Source organism: Urocampus carinirostris, chromosome 4, assembly GCF_059441175.1.
Source record: "Urocampus carinirostris isolate Australia breed hairy pipefish chromosome 4, RoL_Ucar_1.0, whole genome shotgun sequence".
NCBI lineage: Eukaryota > Metazoa > Chordata > Actinopteri > Syngnathiformes > Syngnathidae > Urocampus > Urocampus carinirostris.
In genome coordinates this window covers 31,534,744-31,555,495 of record NC_142352.1, presented here as the reverse complement: position 1 = coordinate 31,555,495, position 20,752 = coordinate 31,534,744, and the positions used below count along the sequence as shown (strand labels likewise).

Genomic DNA, 20,752 nt, shown 5'->3' with positions numbered 1-20,752 from the left:
GCCAGGTGAGGGATGAGGGACACCAGGCTGTACCCCAGGAAATGGTACCTCAACGACCAAGTTGTTTAAGGGATCCGCGACCCATGAAATGCTAAATACCCTTGGTTTGTCTTCATTCCTGCAAAAAAGATTACGCAAGATTATTTAACTGTCCGTTTTACAGGATTCCAGAGCTTAACTCCTTGAATAGTTCTCGTATCAGCCTGTACCGTGCTCGACTAGCTAAATTCCATGCTGATCCAGCTCCCCTACATACTGATTGCTGTACATCACTTTTTTAATACAGTACAGTAGTGTCATCAAAATATTACAAAATAATAAACAAGGAGAACAGTCGAACCAATGAAGCATTATTAATTGGAGTATTCATGCAACGTTTTGGCCCAGTCAGAAGTGTTAAATGTGCCACATAGGTAATGATGGATGTGCCTAGGCAGTCTTCTACTTCAGATTGAGCTGTTCAGGTGCCGGACTGTGTTGCTGTGGTGGTGCTGCCATGGCAACTGTTGAGTAGAATACATTTGAGTGTTTCACAGCGGTTCTATTTTTTAGGAGGCTTGCAAGCAAGCAAAAAAAAATCCTGTTTGAGTGTCAATCAAAGTTGGCTGGAGATGCCTGGTGATCTCATGTACTTTTTGTGCCAGAGAAATGCTTCACTTCGGTCTTGAAAGAAAGATCACAAGGCTCCTCATTCAAAACCAAACCTGTGTTTATATTTTTGTCAACAAAGATTAAAAAAACACTCCTAGTGTAAGATTGTGCAACAGTTGATTTTTGATTACTAAACAAAAAGATTATGTTCATGTTTACAGCATATGCGTTGTGATGTCGGTTCCTCTGTAGTAAACTCATCTTGCGTAGTGTCTGGGGAGAGTCACATGACTCTTTTTGTTTAAGGAGGTTGGACTCAGTCAACACTTGGATGAAAACCTCCTGGAGGGAGAGGAAGAGTGGCTCACCATGAAGACCAATGCTTTATGAGCTGCAGATAGAGTTGGATTGCAAAGGGAGCTACTCTATGAAGTTCAAGTCCTGAACCTGGACCAGGAAAGGTGCTGGAGCCGACGAGGCCACCATGTCAGAATTTACTGGGAGACGGAGCTCCAGCAGACAGCTTTTGCAAAACCTCATCCAGTGAGAAACATTTTTTTTAAAGTTAAAGGGAAACGTGAAACATTATTTAAGTGATAGTTCAGTGTTGTCATTCTTTTAATCATTGTGTGTTTCAATGATGGTTTACATAAGCTATCTATACTACATATGTCAAACGCAAATTCATTTTCAAGTTAAATGATTTAAGAATGTAGACCGGACATGTGATAGTTATTTTTTGTGTGTGCTTATTCTGTTATCTGTAATTTCATTATTCATTTTATTAATTGCGGCTGGGTGGTTAGCACGCAGCCAAACGGTGAAAGGGTTCAGGGTTCAAGTCCAGCCTCCCAGTGTGGAGTTTTCATGTTCTGCATGGGTTTCCTCCAGGCACTCTGGTTTCCTCCCACACTGCATGTTAAGTTAAATGGCCAGTTCTAATTGTCCCTGGGTGTGAAACAGCGAGTGAGTTGTATGTCTCTGTGTGCCCTGCGGACGACTGGCAACCAGTTTAGGGTGTCCCCTGCGCACCGCCCAAAGATGGCTGGAATGAGCTCCAGCACCCCCACAACCCTACTGGAGATAAGCAATGCAGATAGTGGATGGATGGATTTTATTAATTGCAGCATGATTCATTAGGATGAACTATAGTAAACGATGACATAACATATGCGCATGTGTGCCATCGTTATTACACCAAGTTAAACCACCAAAGATGGACTGGGAACATAAGGGACGTGTAGGTGAGGCTTCTATTTCATTCTTCGGATGGTTAAAACTACAACTTTAGAACCTTTTTCAGCCTACCTCATCACCGCAGGATGCGTGCACATTTTTGACCCACAACAGTGGGAGTAGCAGTATGAGTTTGAATGAAGCAATACAAGATTTGTATGTTGAGTTGTGTTTTTAGAGTCACAATTTACGAAAACATCATAACCAGTTGTGTGGTGCAATTCTAAAAAACATATTTTTGGGAGGAGCAATTTTTAGAAGAGCCATGTGGCTGCAAGACATTAAAATGACTCACTGGGCCATGGACATAATCAGGAATATCCAAATTTTTCACAGTTGCCATGGCGCCCAATTGGCGCTAGCTGCGGCTCTTTGACGGATTGGCGTCCCGTCTATTTAAACTCAGTGCTCTCACACATCCTTTGCCTGTCCGTCAACAAACCTCTGCCCTACAAGATGTGGGTTTCGACTCGGTCCTGTTTCATGTTGATATTTCCTGTCCGGTATTGTTCTCGTTTATTTTGTCTTGTTTAATATCGGTTTCCAGTTTTATTCCCGTCTAGTTTGTCCTGTTTCATTTCGATATCCCGTTTTGATATAATTCCTATCCGTCCCGTTGTTTAACATCGGTTTTCAGTTTCGTTCCTGCGTAGTTTGTCCTGTTTAATTTTGATATCCTGCTTTGATATCATTCCTGTATGTCCCGTCCTGTCCGGTAACGACTCTCTGTCCGATATCTGCTCGGGCAATTGGTATAGAACTCGTCGGCCTCTGGCTTCCTATCATTCCACGCCAGACTGCTGTCTAACGTGCATGACTCCCCATTTCCCGTAAAACAAAAGGCTTCTGTGATCACGTCACGCATTTGGGTCCTGATCCTGTTCCGGTTTATGACACATTTGCAAATCAGAATTCAAATCTTGTTAGTAATCTTGGCGATCGGGTTTGGATTTTCTTGAAGGCTGATTATCTTAGTAAGTGTAAGTATGATAAGTGTCGGGAAACGCTGTGAGTTTGCTACCAATGCTTACAATAGACTGTAAGTTTACTACTACGACTAGATATTCTATAATAAGAATAAAAATACTCATATTATTATAAACATTATTATTAAAGCATATGTTACATGATGTATGTTTAATAATGATACATAATTGTTAAAATAATAATTATTCATTAATTTTCATGATCATTATTACTATTGAACACTAGCGCTGCATTTAAATCAATTCTTCTCAAGTTAAACTCGTGTGTGAACTAATCTCTTTTTAATATGAACTGGACATCTGAGCCACATTTTTCGCTCATTTAACTCTATGGCATAAAATGTTATCCTAATTATTACTTACCCGATATGGACCCTCGTTGTATATCAAGCGAGAATTTTACCCACAAAAGCTTTACCGAATGTCTCACACAATCAAGGTAGATAGACCAGGTTTTCTTGTTGCTGTCGTTGACTTTGATCATAAAATAAAGTTGTTATCTTGTTGCTTATTTGAGATGGTCGTATCTACGATCCATGTTTTTGGTATAAACTGACTTGTATTCCGCCATTCTGCCTCAAAAATGCGCTCGAAGCTCGGCTTTGTCGCACTTTTTTTACACACATGGAATACAGTGCATTGACAACATGTGCCAATACATTCGCAAAAAACAATATTGCATAAGCTTTGCTTCTCTCCGGATTAATACAACATATAGTTGTCCAAAAATCAAATAATCACTTTTAATAAAATAGGGCATTGCCTTGTTAATCCATTAACGTGAATGGAGACAAATTTGAAATGAAACAATCAAATCATCCTTAGCATCAGTCTTGATTTTCAAAATACAAATGAGGCACAGTATGTGTAGTGTTTTCCCCAAAATTATGGCGATGTGTTTCAAAATATTCCATGCAAAGGGGGCCTTGAGAAATGTATTCTCAAAGTTGACAGATCGAGCTCCTTTCCTTCAGAGCTGTGACATCATTGAAAGAAACCATCACTTTTAACATGGCGAATTCCATTAACACAACATGTGAGGCAGCACCAAAACAGACTGCAATTGTAGTGCACAGAAATTGCACACAGCTTGTTTCTGCTTGGATAAATGTTGTTGGTCCAATATGTTGTTGGGGGCTCATGATTGTTTCTATGGAGTTGCGTGCCTTAACCTCCAAAATCTGCATGAGGTAGGTTTACCTGCCGCCGTTACAATGTGGGTTCTTCTTACACTTTTGCCTCCTTTTAGGTAGGCAATTGTGGCTTTTCCTTTGTATTTTTAGCCACGTGTGTAGCAATTGGTATAATGATGTTGGGCTAGCTGCTCGTTGGTGTTGGGGATTCCGAGGAATTTCTGTTTTTTTTTCTGCCGGTTAGCCTCCCTTAAATAGCCTGTCGTGTCCATTGGTTTATTTCTGGCCAGGTTCGTGTTTGTCGCAGTAACCGTTTTTTGTTATAGGTTCCCGGTTCGCCTGGCTGCTCACTGTGTTTTTGCTCAAACAGCCTCGCGTTTTTTAGCCGAGGCTGTGGATGCCTTTTATCATTCTGGTTAGCCCCCTTTAGGCTAACCTGCCTTGTCCATTAGTTTATCCCCACGTTTCTGCTGTAGCCACTTTTCTGTGTTGCTTGCACTGTTGTACCATTATTACATTCACCTCTGACGCAACACCTGGACATACTCCACAAAAACTATCAACTACCAAGACTTGGCCTAAAACACCCGGAACATCTTCGACTAATTAACATGTCAACCAATAGGGTGACTTCACAGCTCAGGACGTCAAAATGCTGTAACTCAGAAAAAAATTGGAATATACAGATGAAATATGTACAGAATTTATGCAGAAAGATTGTACAACTTTCTCGAATTTTGCACGTTTTAGAATTTGGATATATCTTTAACTATGACAGCGTCAGAACTGGAAATATCGCAGGAAACACAGAAGTAGTAGTATTTTTCTGTATATTTTTTAACTACAAGCTCTAAAAAAGATGGACATATTTATGTAATCACTTCTTAATGAAACTACAACCGTTTTAGATATGCACCATATTTTAAACACATGAAGTTATTTATTGAATAAAACGGATTGCCTTATGGGCCAGACATTCCCCGTCTGGCCTCATGCCCCACTATAGCTAACTAAACCTTGCAAGTGGGCAACAAAATGCAATATTGTCTCGGGGTCTCATATCAAATCGATTCTTGGTACTGAAATGGTTTGGGGCGACTGACCTACAGGACTTTCTCAGAAAACTACAACATTGTGATAGTTATTTTGTGCAATGCAATTAAAAAAAAGTCATACATTCTGGATTCATAATAAATCAACAGAAGAATCGCAAGCCTCTAATTATTTTGATATTGATGAATATTGCTTACGATCTACTAGTACACCTATCCATAATATTCTACATGACAAAATGCATGAATAAATGAACACAATGCATTTATGTCATGTATTAAAAGTATTACGTGATATATATGGAATATATGTTTAAGTATTTAGAATTTAAGATAGGTCCTCCATACATTTTAAGAAGCTTTGTGTCACGCGATTCTCTTCCCTCGTGCTAGAGGCCAATCGTGAAACCAAGGAATCTTATTTGGTGCACTTCTTGCTACTTCTTGCGTGGATATGTCATGATCATTGAATAACTGAAAGCTCACCCTGGAGCTAAGATAAAACATTTTATTTCCAAGAGAGTCAAATAAAAAAACAGCAATGTAACAAATACAAATATGTCAACATGTCATCATGTCTACGATAGGTTCCATTTCACAATATTTTGAGAATAAAGTCTGAAAGTTCAAATAGTGTAAATACAATCCCATCTCATCTCATCTCATCTCATTAGCCGTACCGTTTTTCCTCATTACGGTCGTGGGGGGGCTGGAGCCCATCCCAGCCATCTCTAGGCAGTGGGCAGGGGACACCCTGAACTGGGTGCCAGCCAATCGCAGGGCACACAGGGACAGACAACTCATTCGCTCATTCACACCTAGGGACAATTTAGACCGGCCAATTTACCTGAAATGCATGTTTTTGGAACGTGGGAGGAAACCGGAGTCCCTGGAGGAAACCCACGCAAGCACGGGGAGGATATATAAACTCCGCACAGGAAATCTGGAGCTGGATTTGAACCCACGACAGGTTCCCATGACATAAACTGTGCCGCACAAGCGCTAACCACTGCGCCGCCATCTACAAACCTTTAATTGGTACACTTCTACAACAACAAATGTTACAGAATAGAAGCCAAATGAGTCAAACCCTAAAAAATCAGTAATGTAATAAACAATCCCTTTTGGCTCTGTTGCCATAGTGACAACAGATTAAGACTTTTTTTAGGAACAGTAAATTCTTTATACTTTTGTTTGCCGCTCGTTGATCTCTGTGGTGTGAACTTTTTTTTTATGTTTGTGTAAATTTGCTACAGTACATCTCTACCATACAAAGAACACTTGGCATATTACTTTTCTCTTGCCTGTACATTTGGCCTTCTTTTTTGCCTGGCAGGCAAGATGCAGCAGCAGGCCAGGTAGATAGAGGTGCTAAAAGTTTGGCTGGCGCTGGACGAGAGAAAGAAGGAATTTGCCATCCACATATAGAAGCGGCGCATTGAGGGAATTGATGGAAGGGTGAAGTATCAATCCCAGGACAATAACAACGATTCGATCCAAATACCTGCTTAAGGGCCCGGTCACACAGCCTTTCACGGGCGTATCGAGGCTGAATCACGGCCAGAAATTTCTGCCCGTGAAGCAGACGCGTTGCACGCTTTGAGATCGCGATACAGACGACATACAGCAGTGCTTTACACGCGGCAAGAAATTCACACGCGGTTGGCCGCGCGAAAAAGTTTTCCGCTGCTCAAAACTTTAGACCACGGGTAACCGCGGGCGGCACACGTGGTACACACGAGGTAATGACGCGGTACAGACGCAGAACGACGTGCTACGGCCGCGGCCAGGGCGCGGTTACACGCGGGTAGGACGCGAAATTTTAGCGGGTAATCGCGGGTGGAGCACTGTCATAGCACGTTTGTTCTGCACCTGTATCGTGGAGTTACCACGTGAATTAGCGTGTGTAACGCATGTGACGGTCAAACGCCTTTCTCCGCGTATATACAGCGCGATTTGCTGAACACACGTCAGTTGTGCTCGAGACGTCAAGGGGTAAACATGGATCCCCGTCACCGTAGTGACTTCGTCTTAATCCATTTTTATTTCTTGACATTTCTTTTCATTTCATAACAAGATAATAAAATCAAAATGAAAAACTATTACAATAATAACATATTGGCTTCTTCGGTGCCATAGCTTGAAATCTTGATCTTCACGGGACTGTGTCTTGAGCGGTTATGATTTCTACAGCCCGGCTCGGCAGCTTTTATACCCGTGGTCCACACGCGGAAATGACGTAGAACTGACGCGATGAGGAAGCGGAACAGTCGCCGGCGTCTGTTTTGCGGGCATACCACAGATGAACAGCGGGTTGGCCAATTTTGCGCATTTTCTACCGCGGGCAACCACGGGCAAAAAATTTCGCGAAATGTTGTCCGCGATACAGACGCAAACGGCTGTGTGACCGGGCCCTAAGTATCGATAAAATCGATATTTGGATTGATCCGCCCACCCCTACTCATTGGACACGAAATTCACCGCACATCATTGGGGAATACAATTTATGAGTGAAACTCATACAGACCAAAAACATCCATTCCCAGTAAAGATAGAGCAGGTGATCTGAAAATGCGATTGTCTCAATGACCTCATGAACTCACTGTTCCAAAAGTTAGCGGGGAACTGCTGTATCCTTTTAAACTTTGATAATGCATGCAAAAATAATTCTTCACCAAATGTGCAAAAAACAAATAGAAATGCACGAAATCATTTTGATTAAAGCCCCAGTGTGTAATATTTGACCACTAGGAGGCCCTGTATCGTCTAATCTGAATGAAAACCAGTGCCAAGAGCAGATTGTAGCAGCAAGATGCCAGATAAACATGGCAGAGACTTCAAAGTAGGGATTCCACTGTGTAAAATAAATGAAGATTTCTCGAAATATTTTATTATATGTATAAAAAATAACACCCGTATGATAGTGCATGTGATTTTGCCTAAAATTCAAATCAGTGTTTTCATTTTTACTGAATGTTTTTGTACCACTAGGAGGCAGTAAATGTTACACTGTGTGCCTTTAAAGCAATGCTCGATGATCCCAAAGTTGACGACTTACTTACTGATGTGAGATTTAGAAAAACAGGCCCTATGGTTTCCATTATCTGTGGGGGTTTTTTTCCGGATCCTCAGTTATGGGCGGAAAAAGTGTGACATCACTTCAATCTGTTCTCAGTTCAATGGCGTTTTATAGTTGCAATTTCCCTTATGGCAATGACATCATCTGGCAGGAGACCCCAACTCCCACTAAGCTGCACTAAAAGTGCACCCACCCACGCACAAATGATATTCGGCTGCACAATCCTTGTAAAGGCAGCAAAATTCTTTGTGCGTGCATGTGCGTGAGGGTGTGCACGTGTGTGTGTAGGTGTGTGCTTTACGGTTAGCGTCTTTTAGGTAGAAGTCCTCTCTTACTCCTGCAATCATGATGATGGAAAGTATGATGCATATTAGAATGAATAATACCCTAATTTCCACAATTTGCATTTGTACTTGATTTTGTTGGCTGCAGTCAACGGAATCATAGGTAAAGCAGTTGGCGAAGTGGTTTATATTAGTGGTTCTCATATTAGGGCAGTCCAGAGTAATGTTTCTCAACTGGTGGGTCACGACCCACTTTTATGGGCATTTTACTTGGCAAAAAAATGCTACCAAGAAGAAAAAAACTGAGGTTCAATTACACTCAACAGTAGATGACAACAATGGCCTGTCAATCTCTTCTCCTTGTTCAGTCAATTGGTGCTGTCCTGATTGTGTTTTAGAGGGACCGCATCTCATTTGATTGTGATTAGGTTTGTTCTATTTCCTTTTTTTGACCATAATAATATAATAATAATATAATAATTTCCTTGTATTGTCATTCTGTGTAACAATGTACACAGAACGAAATGTCGATTGCATCTGACCCGATGCAGCCGCAGCCAAGAGAGGGCGCCGCCGACCACTTTTTAAGTCTTAGGAATGACTCGGCCGGGGCGCGAACCCGAACCTCCCAGTCTCAAAGCGGGCGCCTTACCATCTAGGCTACTGAGCATAGTAGGTCCCAAGAAAAAAAAATTGAGGGCACATAGTGTTCATAAGAGCAGTTGAATGTATTAAAGAATTATCCTCTGACCATTATATCCTAAAAAGACAGAACATTTTTATGAATAATATTTACTAAAATGGTGTTTAAACCCCAAAACAGATTATTGTTTACAAACTGTTCCTCAGGTTGTTGTCTTCTATTTAAACCCTTGTTTAGCAATGCTCATCTTACATAGGTTAACGAAAAAAAACAAAACATTTTTAATCAATGTCTTTATTTATCTACATACAAATACGTGCATATATGCTGTATTATAAATTATTATAAATTATGTATTATAAATGTGAATTTCCCTTAGGGGATGAATAAAGTATCTATCTATCTATCTATCTATCTATCTATCTATCTATCTATCTATCTATCTATCTATCTATCTATCTATCTATCTATCTATCTATCTATCTATCTATCTATCTATCTATCTATCTATCTATCTATCTATCTATCTATCTATTACTACTGTTTAGTCATAAACCAACCTGTGCATAAGGAATTCAATTTTGTATCCAAATGGTTTAAGCTACGTGGGAAAATAATCAGTTACATTTTCAAAAAATATTTTTTAAAATACCACCAACCCCAAAAAATAAAATGCTTGATTTGTTTGACAAAGTGCCTAGGATTTGTTTCCAGTCAGAGACGCTATAGTTGGGCAAACTATTCCACATACGGCCCCCGGGCTATTTAATTCGGCCTCGTGAACAGAAAGTAAACATAAAAACTACTACAAATTTGAAAAATGACGTTGTTTCGGTGCCATACTTGTTCCTTTGTAGACCTCCATAAAATGTTTTTTTTTTTTTCATGAAACCTTGTGGCGGCTTGGTGGTTACTGCAATTCCAGCTACCGGCTTCCCGAGGCGGAGTTTGCATGTTCTCCCTGTGCTTGCGTGGGTTTCCTCCGGGGACACCGGTTTCCACCCACATTTCAAAGACATGCATGGCAGGTCAATTAACCAACTTGTTGCTAAAATAGGGGGCATTATAAATTTTAATATGCTTAAAGTCTCTATGTTTCAAATTCAAATTCAGTTTTGTCTGTGCTTTGCCTCAATTCAGCTTGAATAGATTTTTTGGGAAGATGGAAATTGTATTTTTTAGCCCTCCATTTTGTACTCTGAAGTCAAGGTTAACATGTCTTTCACTTTCAAGATGATGCCACTGGCACTCATTTGCAAGAAGTCACACTTACAGTTTATGGTCATCATCCCAATTTTTCTTAGCTTTCATTTGTGAGGTCTCTTGACAGTCGGCCACTGTCATTTACACAACTGTGTGAGAATTGAAGAGACACCATCAGAGAAGTCACATGCAGCACTGTCACTAATATTGACTCATGAGTACAATTCACCATAAGTCATGAACCGGAATAGGAGGAGAACCCAAATGTGTGACGTTTCTCACACAAGCTTTTATTTTACGGGAAATGGGGCAGTCATGCACGTTAACCCAAACGCCAGTGATTCGGCGATCGTTGGGCAAAAGACTTAAGGCAGCATTCTGGCGTGGAATGACAGCAAGCCAGCAGCCGACGAGATTGATACCAATTACACGAGCAGATATCAGACAGATGGGGTCCATACCAGACGGGATGGGACAGACAGGATTGATATCAAAACTGGATATCGAAGTTAAACAGGACAAACTAGACGGGAACAAAACTGAAGATCGATATTAAACAGGACAAAATAGACGGGAACAATACCGGACAGAAAACCAGCAGGAAATCAGACAGAGTCAAAACCCACGTTTTGCGGGTGCAGGGGTTCGTTGACGGACTGACAAAGGGTGAGTGAGCTGCACTGAGCTTAAATAGAAGGGAAGCCCATCCATCAACGAACCGCAGCCGACGCCACATGGCAACCGTGACACCATATCGCAATTTTCTTTTCACAGTTTCGTAACTAAACGGATTTGCATCGCGAATTCTGTTTTATATTCTTATTGACTAAGCCAATGGTCCTCAAGTAATCTGAATGTAAAACCCACTATCCTACACCTTAATGAGTGCTGTATTGACTATAAGGTGCACCAGATTATACAGAGCACCTGCAAAAACAGTCTTCTGTGAAATATTTTTCATGTATAAGGCGCGTTCCTGATGATAAATCACATGAAATGAAAACGGCAGTAAGAACTACTGGGATTGCATTAAAACAAGCAAAAAAAATTAAGATAACCAACTTAATTTATTGAACATTATGAAAACTTTCATCACCACTAAAAAGTTGATTTGTTAATAAATAGTTACCCTGTGGACTAAAATTTCATTTTAACTCTCTTCTTAGCTCTTAGGATAACTTGTAGACCAGCATTTTGAGAGCGAAGGTGTCAGACCGGAACATAGGTGGAAATTTAATCTGAAAGATATGAAGGAGCAAACCCATGCATGATTTTGTATACTTCCAAAAGAACCTTAAAATCACTTCTTAAGCTAACAGGGAGCCAATGCAGGTTAGCTAAAATCAGGGTAATGTGATCAAACTTTCTTGTTTTAGTTAAAATCCTCGCTGCAGCATTTTTAAGGCTCTTGATTTTGGATTTCGGGAGACCGGAGAGTAGTACTTTACAGTAATCGAGACGGGAGGTAACAAACACATGAATTATAATTTCCGCATCAGACTGGGACAGCATAGGTCGAGTATTAGCAATGTTGCGAAGATGGGAAAAAGCTGTTCTAGTAATATTCTTACCGTGCGTTTGAAAGGACAGATTGGGGTCAAATATGACACCTAAATTTTTGACTGAGTCACTCTGGGTGATGTTACATTTGTCAATATTCAGAGGAGTTTTTGAAAAAAAAAAAAAAAGTCACGGCCTGAGACAGACAATGAATCAAATGATCTAAGAACAAGATAAGGTTTTGTGTTTATTTTATTGCTACCATATTAAATAAGGTTTGCTGCATTGAACTTTATAAAAGTTATGTTCTAATCGCAATTGTATGGTGCCTTCCCCAGGGTGACGTTTCAGCGAAGTCTCGAGGATGCAGAAGAAGTGGAGCGAGAGCGGAGGAGAAGAATCAGGGAGCGGCAGAGAGAAGAAACATTTCTGATGGCACCTCAGCAAACATTTTCAGAAGTGTAAGGCTCAAAACGCTTAATTTCTTTCCTTATTTGCTAAAATGATTGTAAAGATTTCGAAATCCATAAAGTGGTCACAATCTTTTTTTATTGTAATGCTCAGCTATTGCTTCTCCATTTCAGTTAAAATTCACACCTAGTTTAAGACCAATATATTGTTTAAAAATGTGTTTCAGACAACATTTCCTGGGTCCGTCAGTTGAATACAGTAGAATCTGGAGCAAAAAAAATACTCATCTAGGGACAAACATATGCAGTTTATTTGTATTTTAGTCATTTTGGCAAATTTATTCAGAATCTGTTAAATTGGTTTCCCCAGTTCAGGCTTTTGAACGTTAGCTAATTGAGGGACTAATGTTTCTCAGAAGCTTTGTGTTAAACCAACATGTCAACAATGTAGAGAAAATTGCTTTAAATTATATTTATTTGTTTCAGAATCTAATTTGGTGGATACAGGTTTGGCCAGCAGGTGGTGCTCACGGTTTCCCACCCAAATCAATTCGAAATAGCCTCATATTGGTTCCAGCATTGATCATGAAGGAAGCAAAACTCAAAACATATTTTATTTTTAGCTTTAAATTATTGATTTTTCAGTTAATTGATATAGATAATAATTGATCAGTCTGGAAGGAAAATAATATTGACACAAAAATTAATAATGCCCAATGTTTGGTTCTAACAAATTACGTTTTATTTACATGACAAGGAAAATGTAATCAAAGAAAATAATAAAACACATTGTTGACACAAGCGCTCCCAGTCTTATAAAGGGGACACGAGGGAAGAAATTTGGTAGCAATAACGAAAGAACTGATCAATAAAGCCAATTTCAAGATCATCTACTCATTTGAATGATCAGGAATTATTTTTATAGCATGTCAGAAATGAAAGATGCCCCTGCACTGAAAAACAGGTCGTTGCATTATCTTTTCTTGTGTACCTTTGCGAGCAAGAGAGGCCCCTTTTAGGGGGTTGAACACATTGCTTCACAGGAAAATGAAGCGAGCCATTTTGCAGTTGACGGATGACTTTTTAATTTGCGCATCCTACGCGAGAAGTTTCATTAATGCCAGAGAAAGCTCTATCACGTCTTTGTGGATTTCAAGACAGAGTACTGCAAGCTGCCTTGTTAGCCACCATGGAAAAGTACAACATATGCCAGAAACTAATTCAGACCATTGAAACGCAGGGCGTTATTGATCAATGGCATCCAATGGAGCGTAGTTTTGAACCACAGACAGTGTGTTAAAGTTTTGGAGATGATGGACCTATGTGGGGCAGGCAGGAACTTGAAGCAGGGGTGCTGAAAACAAAAATATTAGTAGCAAACTAAGAATAGGGCACAAAACAAATAATAACATGTCCAAACAAGAAACCCAACTCAAAAAAACAAACCTGACAAGTCAAAACTAGAAGAAAAAAAAATAACCGAAGCTGGAAATGGAAAATGTAATGAGCAAAGTAACAAAGAAACACCAGAAACAAACTCAAATAAACCTGGCGACGTGGTGGAATGAAATGCCGTGAAAATTATCTGACCCACTGCAATGTTAAAAATCTCCTTAATGTCCTTTTAAAGCGTTCTGTATAATTGGGCACAGGTGTGTGATTATAAGGGCCGTTTGGTGGTAGGAAGTATGTCAGACCCTAACACAGCTTCAAGGCTGCATTATCTCTACACATTCCTTGACCGAAGCCCTTGACCAACATGAAGGTATAGTAAGAATTGTGGGACAGAACGTCACTAATTTCTGTTTTCCTCATGATGTTGCCGGACTTCAAGGAGATGAACAGGAAGTCAGATCTGGTCAGTCGCCTGGACAAAGCATCAATCCAAGATAAGATGAAATTCAGTACAGGAAGAAACAAATGCAATGACCAACAACCCCCATGGTTTCACAACAAATATCACCATCTACCACCAAGAGCTTGAGGCCGTCACCACATTTAAATATCTTGGAGCTGTCACATCAGAGGAGGGGTCAGAAAAGCTCAAACTAAAGCCACACTTGCCAGAAACTGGAGAGACAAAAACATTGCAATAAGAGAACTAATCAGTCTCATGCAAGCGCTGATTACTTCCATATTCCTCTACGCTTGCAAGACAAGGACTCTCACAGCAAAGCTAGAATATAAAATCCAGGCTATGGAGATGTTATGCTACAGGAAACTTCTTAGCATTGGCTACATTGTCCACGTTTTGAACGAAACAATGCACAACACCATCGGAGCCCACCTGTGCCCAGATGAAATCTGCAGTGGTATGGTCACGTCACAAAATCATCAGTGCATGCCCCAAGAGGGCAGAAAAAGAGGAAGACAAAAGAAGAACTAGGCCGACAATCCAAAGGAATGGACTTATGCCAATTTGCCACGACCAAAACTTAGGACAGGAACCGTCAGCAGAGGAGAGAGCTGTCCGGAATCGTCTCCTCATTCGTGCCCTAACGACCCAAGGGGTTAAGACCTCCGTGACCGGTGGCACCAATTGCAGTCTACTGATAGTGAAGTTGTCATTTAAAACAATGATGCAGTGTAATTCTCGGTGTTGTGCGAGTAAACAAACTTTAGCTTGGATTGCAAGCAGCAGTGGTCAATACCTCAGAGTAAAAAATTTAATATAGTTGTTTATTATGTTTCTACTTCATTGAGGTAAAATTAAAATAGATATTTTTGAAATCTGAAAAACCTTTGATCGTAGAATACTGATTATGATTCTTCACTAAAAGAATAATACATTTATAAAGTTATATAGAAAATACTCGGACAAATAATACAGCTTTTCCTGAACAAAAAAAAAAATATTGAAATGCAATTTCCCACAAAATATAAATACTTAAAATGTACTCTATTATGTGCCAGTCAGGAAAAGTGAACATTTGGTTAATGAAGGGCAGAAACATTTCCCAAGAATAACATTTTGCTAAAATACCGGTACTTCTTAAAAGTCATCATGACATTAAATATTTTAAAACACCAAACATTTAGTAAAATAATTGACTATATTTATTTTATTCCATTTTCTCCCCTTTTAGCTGGGAAAACGGCTAACATGGAGCATGCAGATGTAGTAAAAAAAGTACAGTTTGATCTCAATTGAAGCCTTCTTATTAAAGCACATTTTCCCCACACTTAATCCCTCCAAATTCCACTGGATTTATCTTTATTCCATTTTTTTTTCTCTGCCATTGCACAGGTCGCATGGAGATGTAAAGCCTGGTGGCTGCTTTGCTCCGGATGAGGGCTTCAATGACTGGAACCAAAGATTGGAAAACCGTTACGATTTTGTACGACAGATAGTTGGGGCACAACAACCTTCAGCACTGAAGCAGGAAGCAGGCAAAAATCATAAGAAATTAAAGGATGAGGAAAAGGATGAGGAGAAAGATGAGGAGAAAGAAGAGGAGAAGGATGAGGAGAAGGATGAGGAGAAGGATGCCCGCGGTCCAAAACAAAGGAGTCATACCGTGCAATCGAGGAGAAGCCCGCCACTGATGGTATGCTGCACTACTCAGAATACGTTTGTCCTTGTTTTTATTCACTCATCTTCTGATTGACTCCTATTTCACATTTAGAACAAAGAAGCAGCTCTTCCTTTCTGTTCTAAAGTGCTTTTGGCAAGTGATGGAAGAAAGCCGGCAGAAACATTACCCTACACCGTGGCAGGAAAGATGAGGTTACGTGTTCCATGCACATAATCTGTTATAGCGTCACCAATAATGGAAAATGTACTGTATTTTTTGCACTATAAGGCGCACCGAATTATTGTCTTTTGTCATATATTTTCCATGCATAAGGTGCAAAGGACTATAGGGAGTTACACTAGGAACCTCACCAAAACAGTCGAATAGCTCAGTCGACCTTTATTAACCCCTAAGCGTTCTGACGGCCCTCGGTTGGCCTGTCAGACTCTTGAGAAGCAAATACGTTTCTCAGACATGTACAAACATGGTGTCTGTACGGTGTCATCTGTCACTGAAATACATCATGCCGCCTATCGTTGGAAAGCTTATATTCTTAAGATTCAAGATATATTATTTAATAATATACTTATCACAGAAACATCATGGTCACTCTAAAACAAGATACCCTAACAATATAACGCCTGGGTAACTAACCAAAGACGTCGTCTTGCAGCCATCACATTTGATGATAATACGCAACCATGGTCCCTTTACATCCGTGATTGTAGTGAATCCAACCATGTAAGATATTTAAGTACAGTGGAATAATCCGTTCCAGAACCCTGTTCGAAAACCGATTTGTTCGATCACCGAAATCATTTTTCCCATTAAAAATAATGTAAATCGTTTTAATCCGTTCCAACACCCTGAATGTTTACCATGAATGTTTAACGTAAACATGAAGCTAACCCGGGCTAATCGTACGTACGCGTTATCGTAATCTTCTGTACGAAAGATTACGCTAACATGAACGTGTAAAATTAAAAAAATCAGGTTGTTTACAAGTCATTTAGCACCCGGGTCTCCACAACAAGTGGTGAGCGGTTCATTGAAAAGGGGGCTCCGTTCCAACACCCTGAAAGTTGGGCTCCGTTCCAACACCCTGAATGTTTACCTGAATGTTCAACGTAAACATAATGCTAACCCTGGCTAATCGTACGTTCACATTATCGTAATCTTCCGTACGACAGATTACGCTAACATGAACGTGTAAAAATAAAAAAAAGTATAAAGAAAAGAATTATGAATAGGATTTCTGACCTTTATGGTGGTCAGCAGAAGGCGCAGGTGGACGGTGGTGCTATTATTTCTTTCTTAAATGCAATAGTTGTATGCACTACTTTTCTTTTTTCACCTGTAGCAACTTTGCTGCTTGCACTGACTTTCTTCGGAGGCATAATTAGAGGCTAAAACACTTCGTACACCTATATTAAAAGCGAAAGCAAAACGAAGCACGTCCGCACGCCATAACAGTTGGTCACGAAAAGAAAGATCTACACCCGTACGCTGCTCAGCATCGCATCCCAGTGTACGCACTAATGCATTACCGGCGTTCGAACTCCGATTTTTTGACCGAACATTGAAGCAAGAATTTCTCGAAATTTTTGGTCCGACTCAGATTTGTTCGAACTGAGTGGCGTTCGAAAACCGAGGTTCCACTGTGTATATATATATATATATATATATATATATATATATATATATATATATATATATATTAAGAGACCTGTTGCGACTCAATATTCATAAATGGGGCACCGTATTATAATGCCCATGGTCAGTTGTTGAAGAAAATGAAACAAATACGGTTGTCTTACAATTTTGCTGAAAGTTATGCATATGTGTTTTTCTCTTGCCAAGCTCGGCTCATGAGTGTATCACAACTATAGTTGAATGAAGTCTCGCAAAGATTTTCAGCAGCAACATAATTCCAAAATAGGGGTGGGGCGATCAGTTTCAAGAAGGAGTAATCAAACAAACACTTACAAATGGAATACAATTTTTTAAGTATTATTTTTCTTGTTTTCAGATTTTTCCCTATATTTCTTTTTTTCAAGACACAAATTGAGAAAATTATCTCTAGGTGACAAACACTCCCTGCTGAGATTAGAAAAGCATGCCTCAAATAAGAAATTTAAGAATTTTGTACTTACATTTTCTTAAAATATATTAAAATTGCAAACATTAAAAAAGCTACACTCTTATTCATTAGGCACTGAATGGAAAAAAACAAGACTAAGGGCAAGGGATACAATTAAAAACTTTATCTTAATGGAGAATGTATCCCAACTCTCACATGACATTAAATTAATAACTATTTTCAATTATTTTACTCTACTGATAAATTCTAATTTCTTGCTCATTAAAATATATATATATGATATTTTAATTACCGTATACTAAAACCTTTTGTGGCAATAGGAGTATGATTCTTTTTTAGTGTGCATAATATCGGTACTTCTGAAATAAAACCATAGCCACGGGCTGTCACCAATATGGGTGGGCGATACCGGGAATTTTTGTATCGATCCGATCCAAGTGAATACATGGTACATTTGAACAGTAACAGAGCAAAAGTCAACAGAGTCGAACCAAAACATGAGAAATGCGATAAACAAGCCATTTGGGCTCGACAGCTTTACAGGTTTTTTGTTCAGGAACATCAACATGGTTATATTTTGGGTTGCAGCCCATTGCTCTCTGCAGGTGAACTTTTTTCATGTGTTCATATAAATTTGCCACAGTAGCGGAACACTATACCATAAAAAATGTTGTTTAACCCTGTAAGGCCCAGATATAGGACATCACTTGCAAAACATTTTTGGGGACCTTTCAGATACTTTAAGGGACCTCTGATGTAGAAATGAAAGAGCTTTTTTGGTGAGTTCATATATATTTTTTTGCCATATGGCATCATTGGGCTTTGAGGTAATCAGAATTTCTGTATCTGTACTCACTTTGTCTAAACACATATAAAGAACAACTAAGTGTTTATTTGCAGGGTTGATTGCCTACTTGGCCCAATACCGTATAATGTATAACATGAATGGTAACCACACATCAAATCATATATTTTTTTTTATGATTAAGTCACCCATTAGTCAAACAATATACATCAAAAAAGTGAAAAACTGTTCTTTTAACTCCCCATGTTCAGCCATGTTCTGGCCTCCTCTCCGCTCTTTTTACCTAACTTATTTTAAGTGAAACTTTAGAAAACACTTATTTTCTCCTGTGAGGCAAAGGCGAACATTTCATTTGCAACACTGAAGGCTGGGGTACCCTTTGCCTGCGGTGTCCTTTATCGGTTTTCAGTGGGGAATGTACCATTAGGTCCTTGGGGACATCCAATGGAGGATATCCACATGACTTGTTCGGTCGTGCACATGGCTTTTAGGATGGCGTCCCACTCTCATCAGGCCGTCTTCTCTTTCTTAATTTGTTTACCTAATTAGAACAGAATCAATCAATATACATATAAAAAGTAAATAAAGATACAAGACAAAATATTACTACAAATCTGAAAAAAATTTACACTCAAACAATGCATTGTCATCACTCTTATCACTGTCTATTCCCATCTCAAAGTCACTGTCACTATCTCAGATAGCAGACATCACATCCTGCACACTAATGTTATGACCTTTTTTCTGCTAATAGCATTCTGAAATGGAAGCAGTAAAACATATATTGACATACCAATGTACCAATCCTGTTTGCACACCCCTAATTCCAACAGTTGCATTCATCTTCCCTTCCCAAATAATTCAAATTGCATCTCAAAAGCATTCCACTTGTCTGGCCATTTCAGTCTCTAAAAATAACATTTGATGTATGTATTTAATGGAAACTGAATTAAGTACAACATGCATCTAGACATTCTAATCATAACTAAATCACTTACCTGAATGTGACAAATATAATCCAAGGCAAGTTGAGGTTCATACGGTTTGTAGGGTTTATGACTTCAGCGCCAGAGAGCTTGACTTATAAACACAAACACTGTCCCATGACATTCATGGCAGGTACAAGAAGATCCATTGTAAAAGTACAGTAAATAATGTCTTTGAAAAACAAAAACATTGAAAGATGTTCGAGGGGTGGTAACTGTTATGTTGCCATTTGGCAACGCTAGGCCTTAAAATTCCACACCACACTGCTCTTCCACTTTGCCTCTGTCATATTTAGCTTGTGATAAGGGTACACATGTAGATTTGGCCCTCTCTTGTGCCTTGTAGGCCAGATGCAGCAGCAGGCTAGGTAAGGCAAGGTGCTAAAAGTTTGCCGGTCAGTAACAAAAGCAGGCATAAAGTTAGAGTGTGCGAAAGCGCTAGGTGAGAGAGAGAAGGGCCGCATCATCTACATATACAAGGGGCCCTTTGAGGAAATTGTTGATATTGTCGATCCCATCGAAGTACTTATTTAGTATTGATAGTTTTGATATTAGGATCGATCTGCTGAACACTCGTCTACGCAGGCATCAGTATGGATTGACTGAGGTTCGGCCCTATGCCGATGTCTGCTATCAGCCAGAACCAGCCCCACCACCCCTAAAAAAATACTCATCTTTTAAGATTCTCATAATTAAAGCCAGTGATGTAAATGGTCCATAGAGTAAATGTTTCGGTCTTCTTTTTACTAAACAGTGACGCTTTGCCCTTGGTGACGCAAGAGAACGTAGGTCCGCAGAGGATTTTGCAAAGGCAAAGTTCAGAACATAGTACCAGTATAATACCCACGTACAAAGCGGTAAAAGAGAAGGAGGATCTGCACGTCGCCGATGAGGAGAGAAAAGCAAGGCTTGTGGAGTTCGACGCAACAAAGAAACCGTCACAAGAGGTCAGTTTTGAAATGAATTTTGGGTACAGATCTTACCGCTTGTATTACTGTGAATACGCCAAGCAGTGAGAGACCAATTACATTCTCAAATGTTTTCAATCAACTTACTGTAGAGCAGGGGACTTGAACTCGCTACTTGGGGGCCGGTGTAGCTAGAGTCTGAATGAGCTTGTGCCAAGTTGTGTTTTCCACAAAAAAATTCTGATAAAAAAGGCAGCTCTTGTTTTTATTAATCCCTTAAAGAAATAAGATTAAAGAAATCGGAATTAATATGAACATTA

The 20,752-nt window shown here is 39.5% G+C and overlaps 1 protein-coding gene across 1 annotated transcript in view; it reads left to right on the top strand.

The window, feature by feature from the left end:
- The first annotated feature begins 954 nt into the window (after nt 1-954).
- LOC148367313 (uncharacterized) overlaps nt 955-20,752 on the top strand; it is a 42,900-nt gene continuing 23,102 nt past the window's right edge. Inside the window, exons 1-5 of the mRNA XM_088334174.1 lie at nt 955-1,134; nt 12,046-12,168; nt 15,365-15,665; nt 15,744-15,844; nt 20,279-20,471. Coding sequence (XP_088190300.1) covers nt 1,076-1,134; nt 12,046-12,168; nt 15,365-15,665; nt 15,744-15,844; nt 20,279-20,471 — 777 coding nt within the window. The 5' untranslated portion in view covers nt 955-1,075. The remainder of the gene's footprint in view (nt 1,135-12,045; nt 12,169-15,364; nt 15,666-15,743; nt 15,845-20,278; nt 20,472-20,752) is intronic.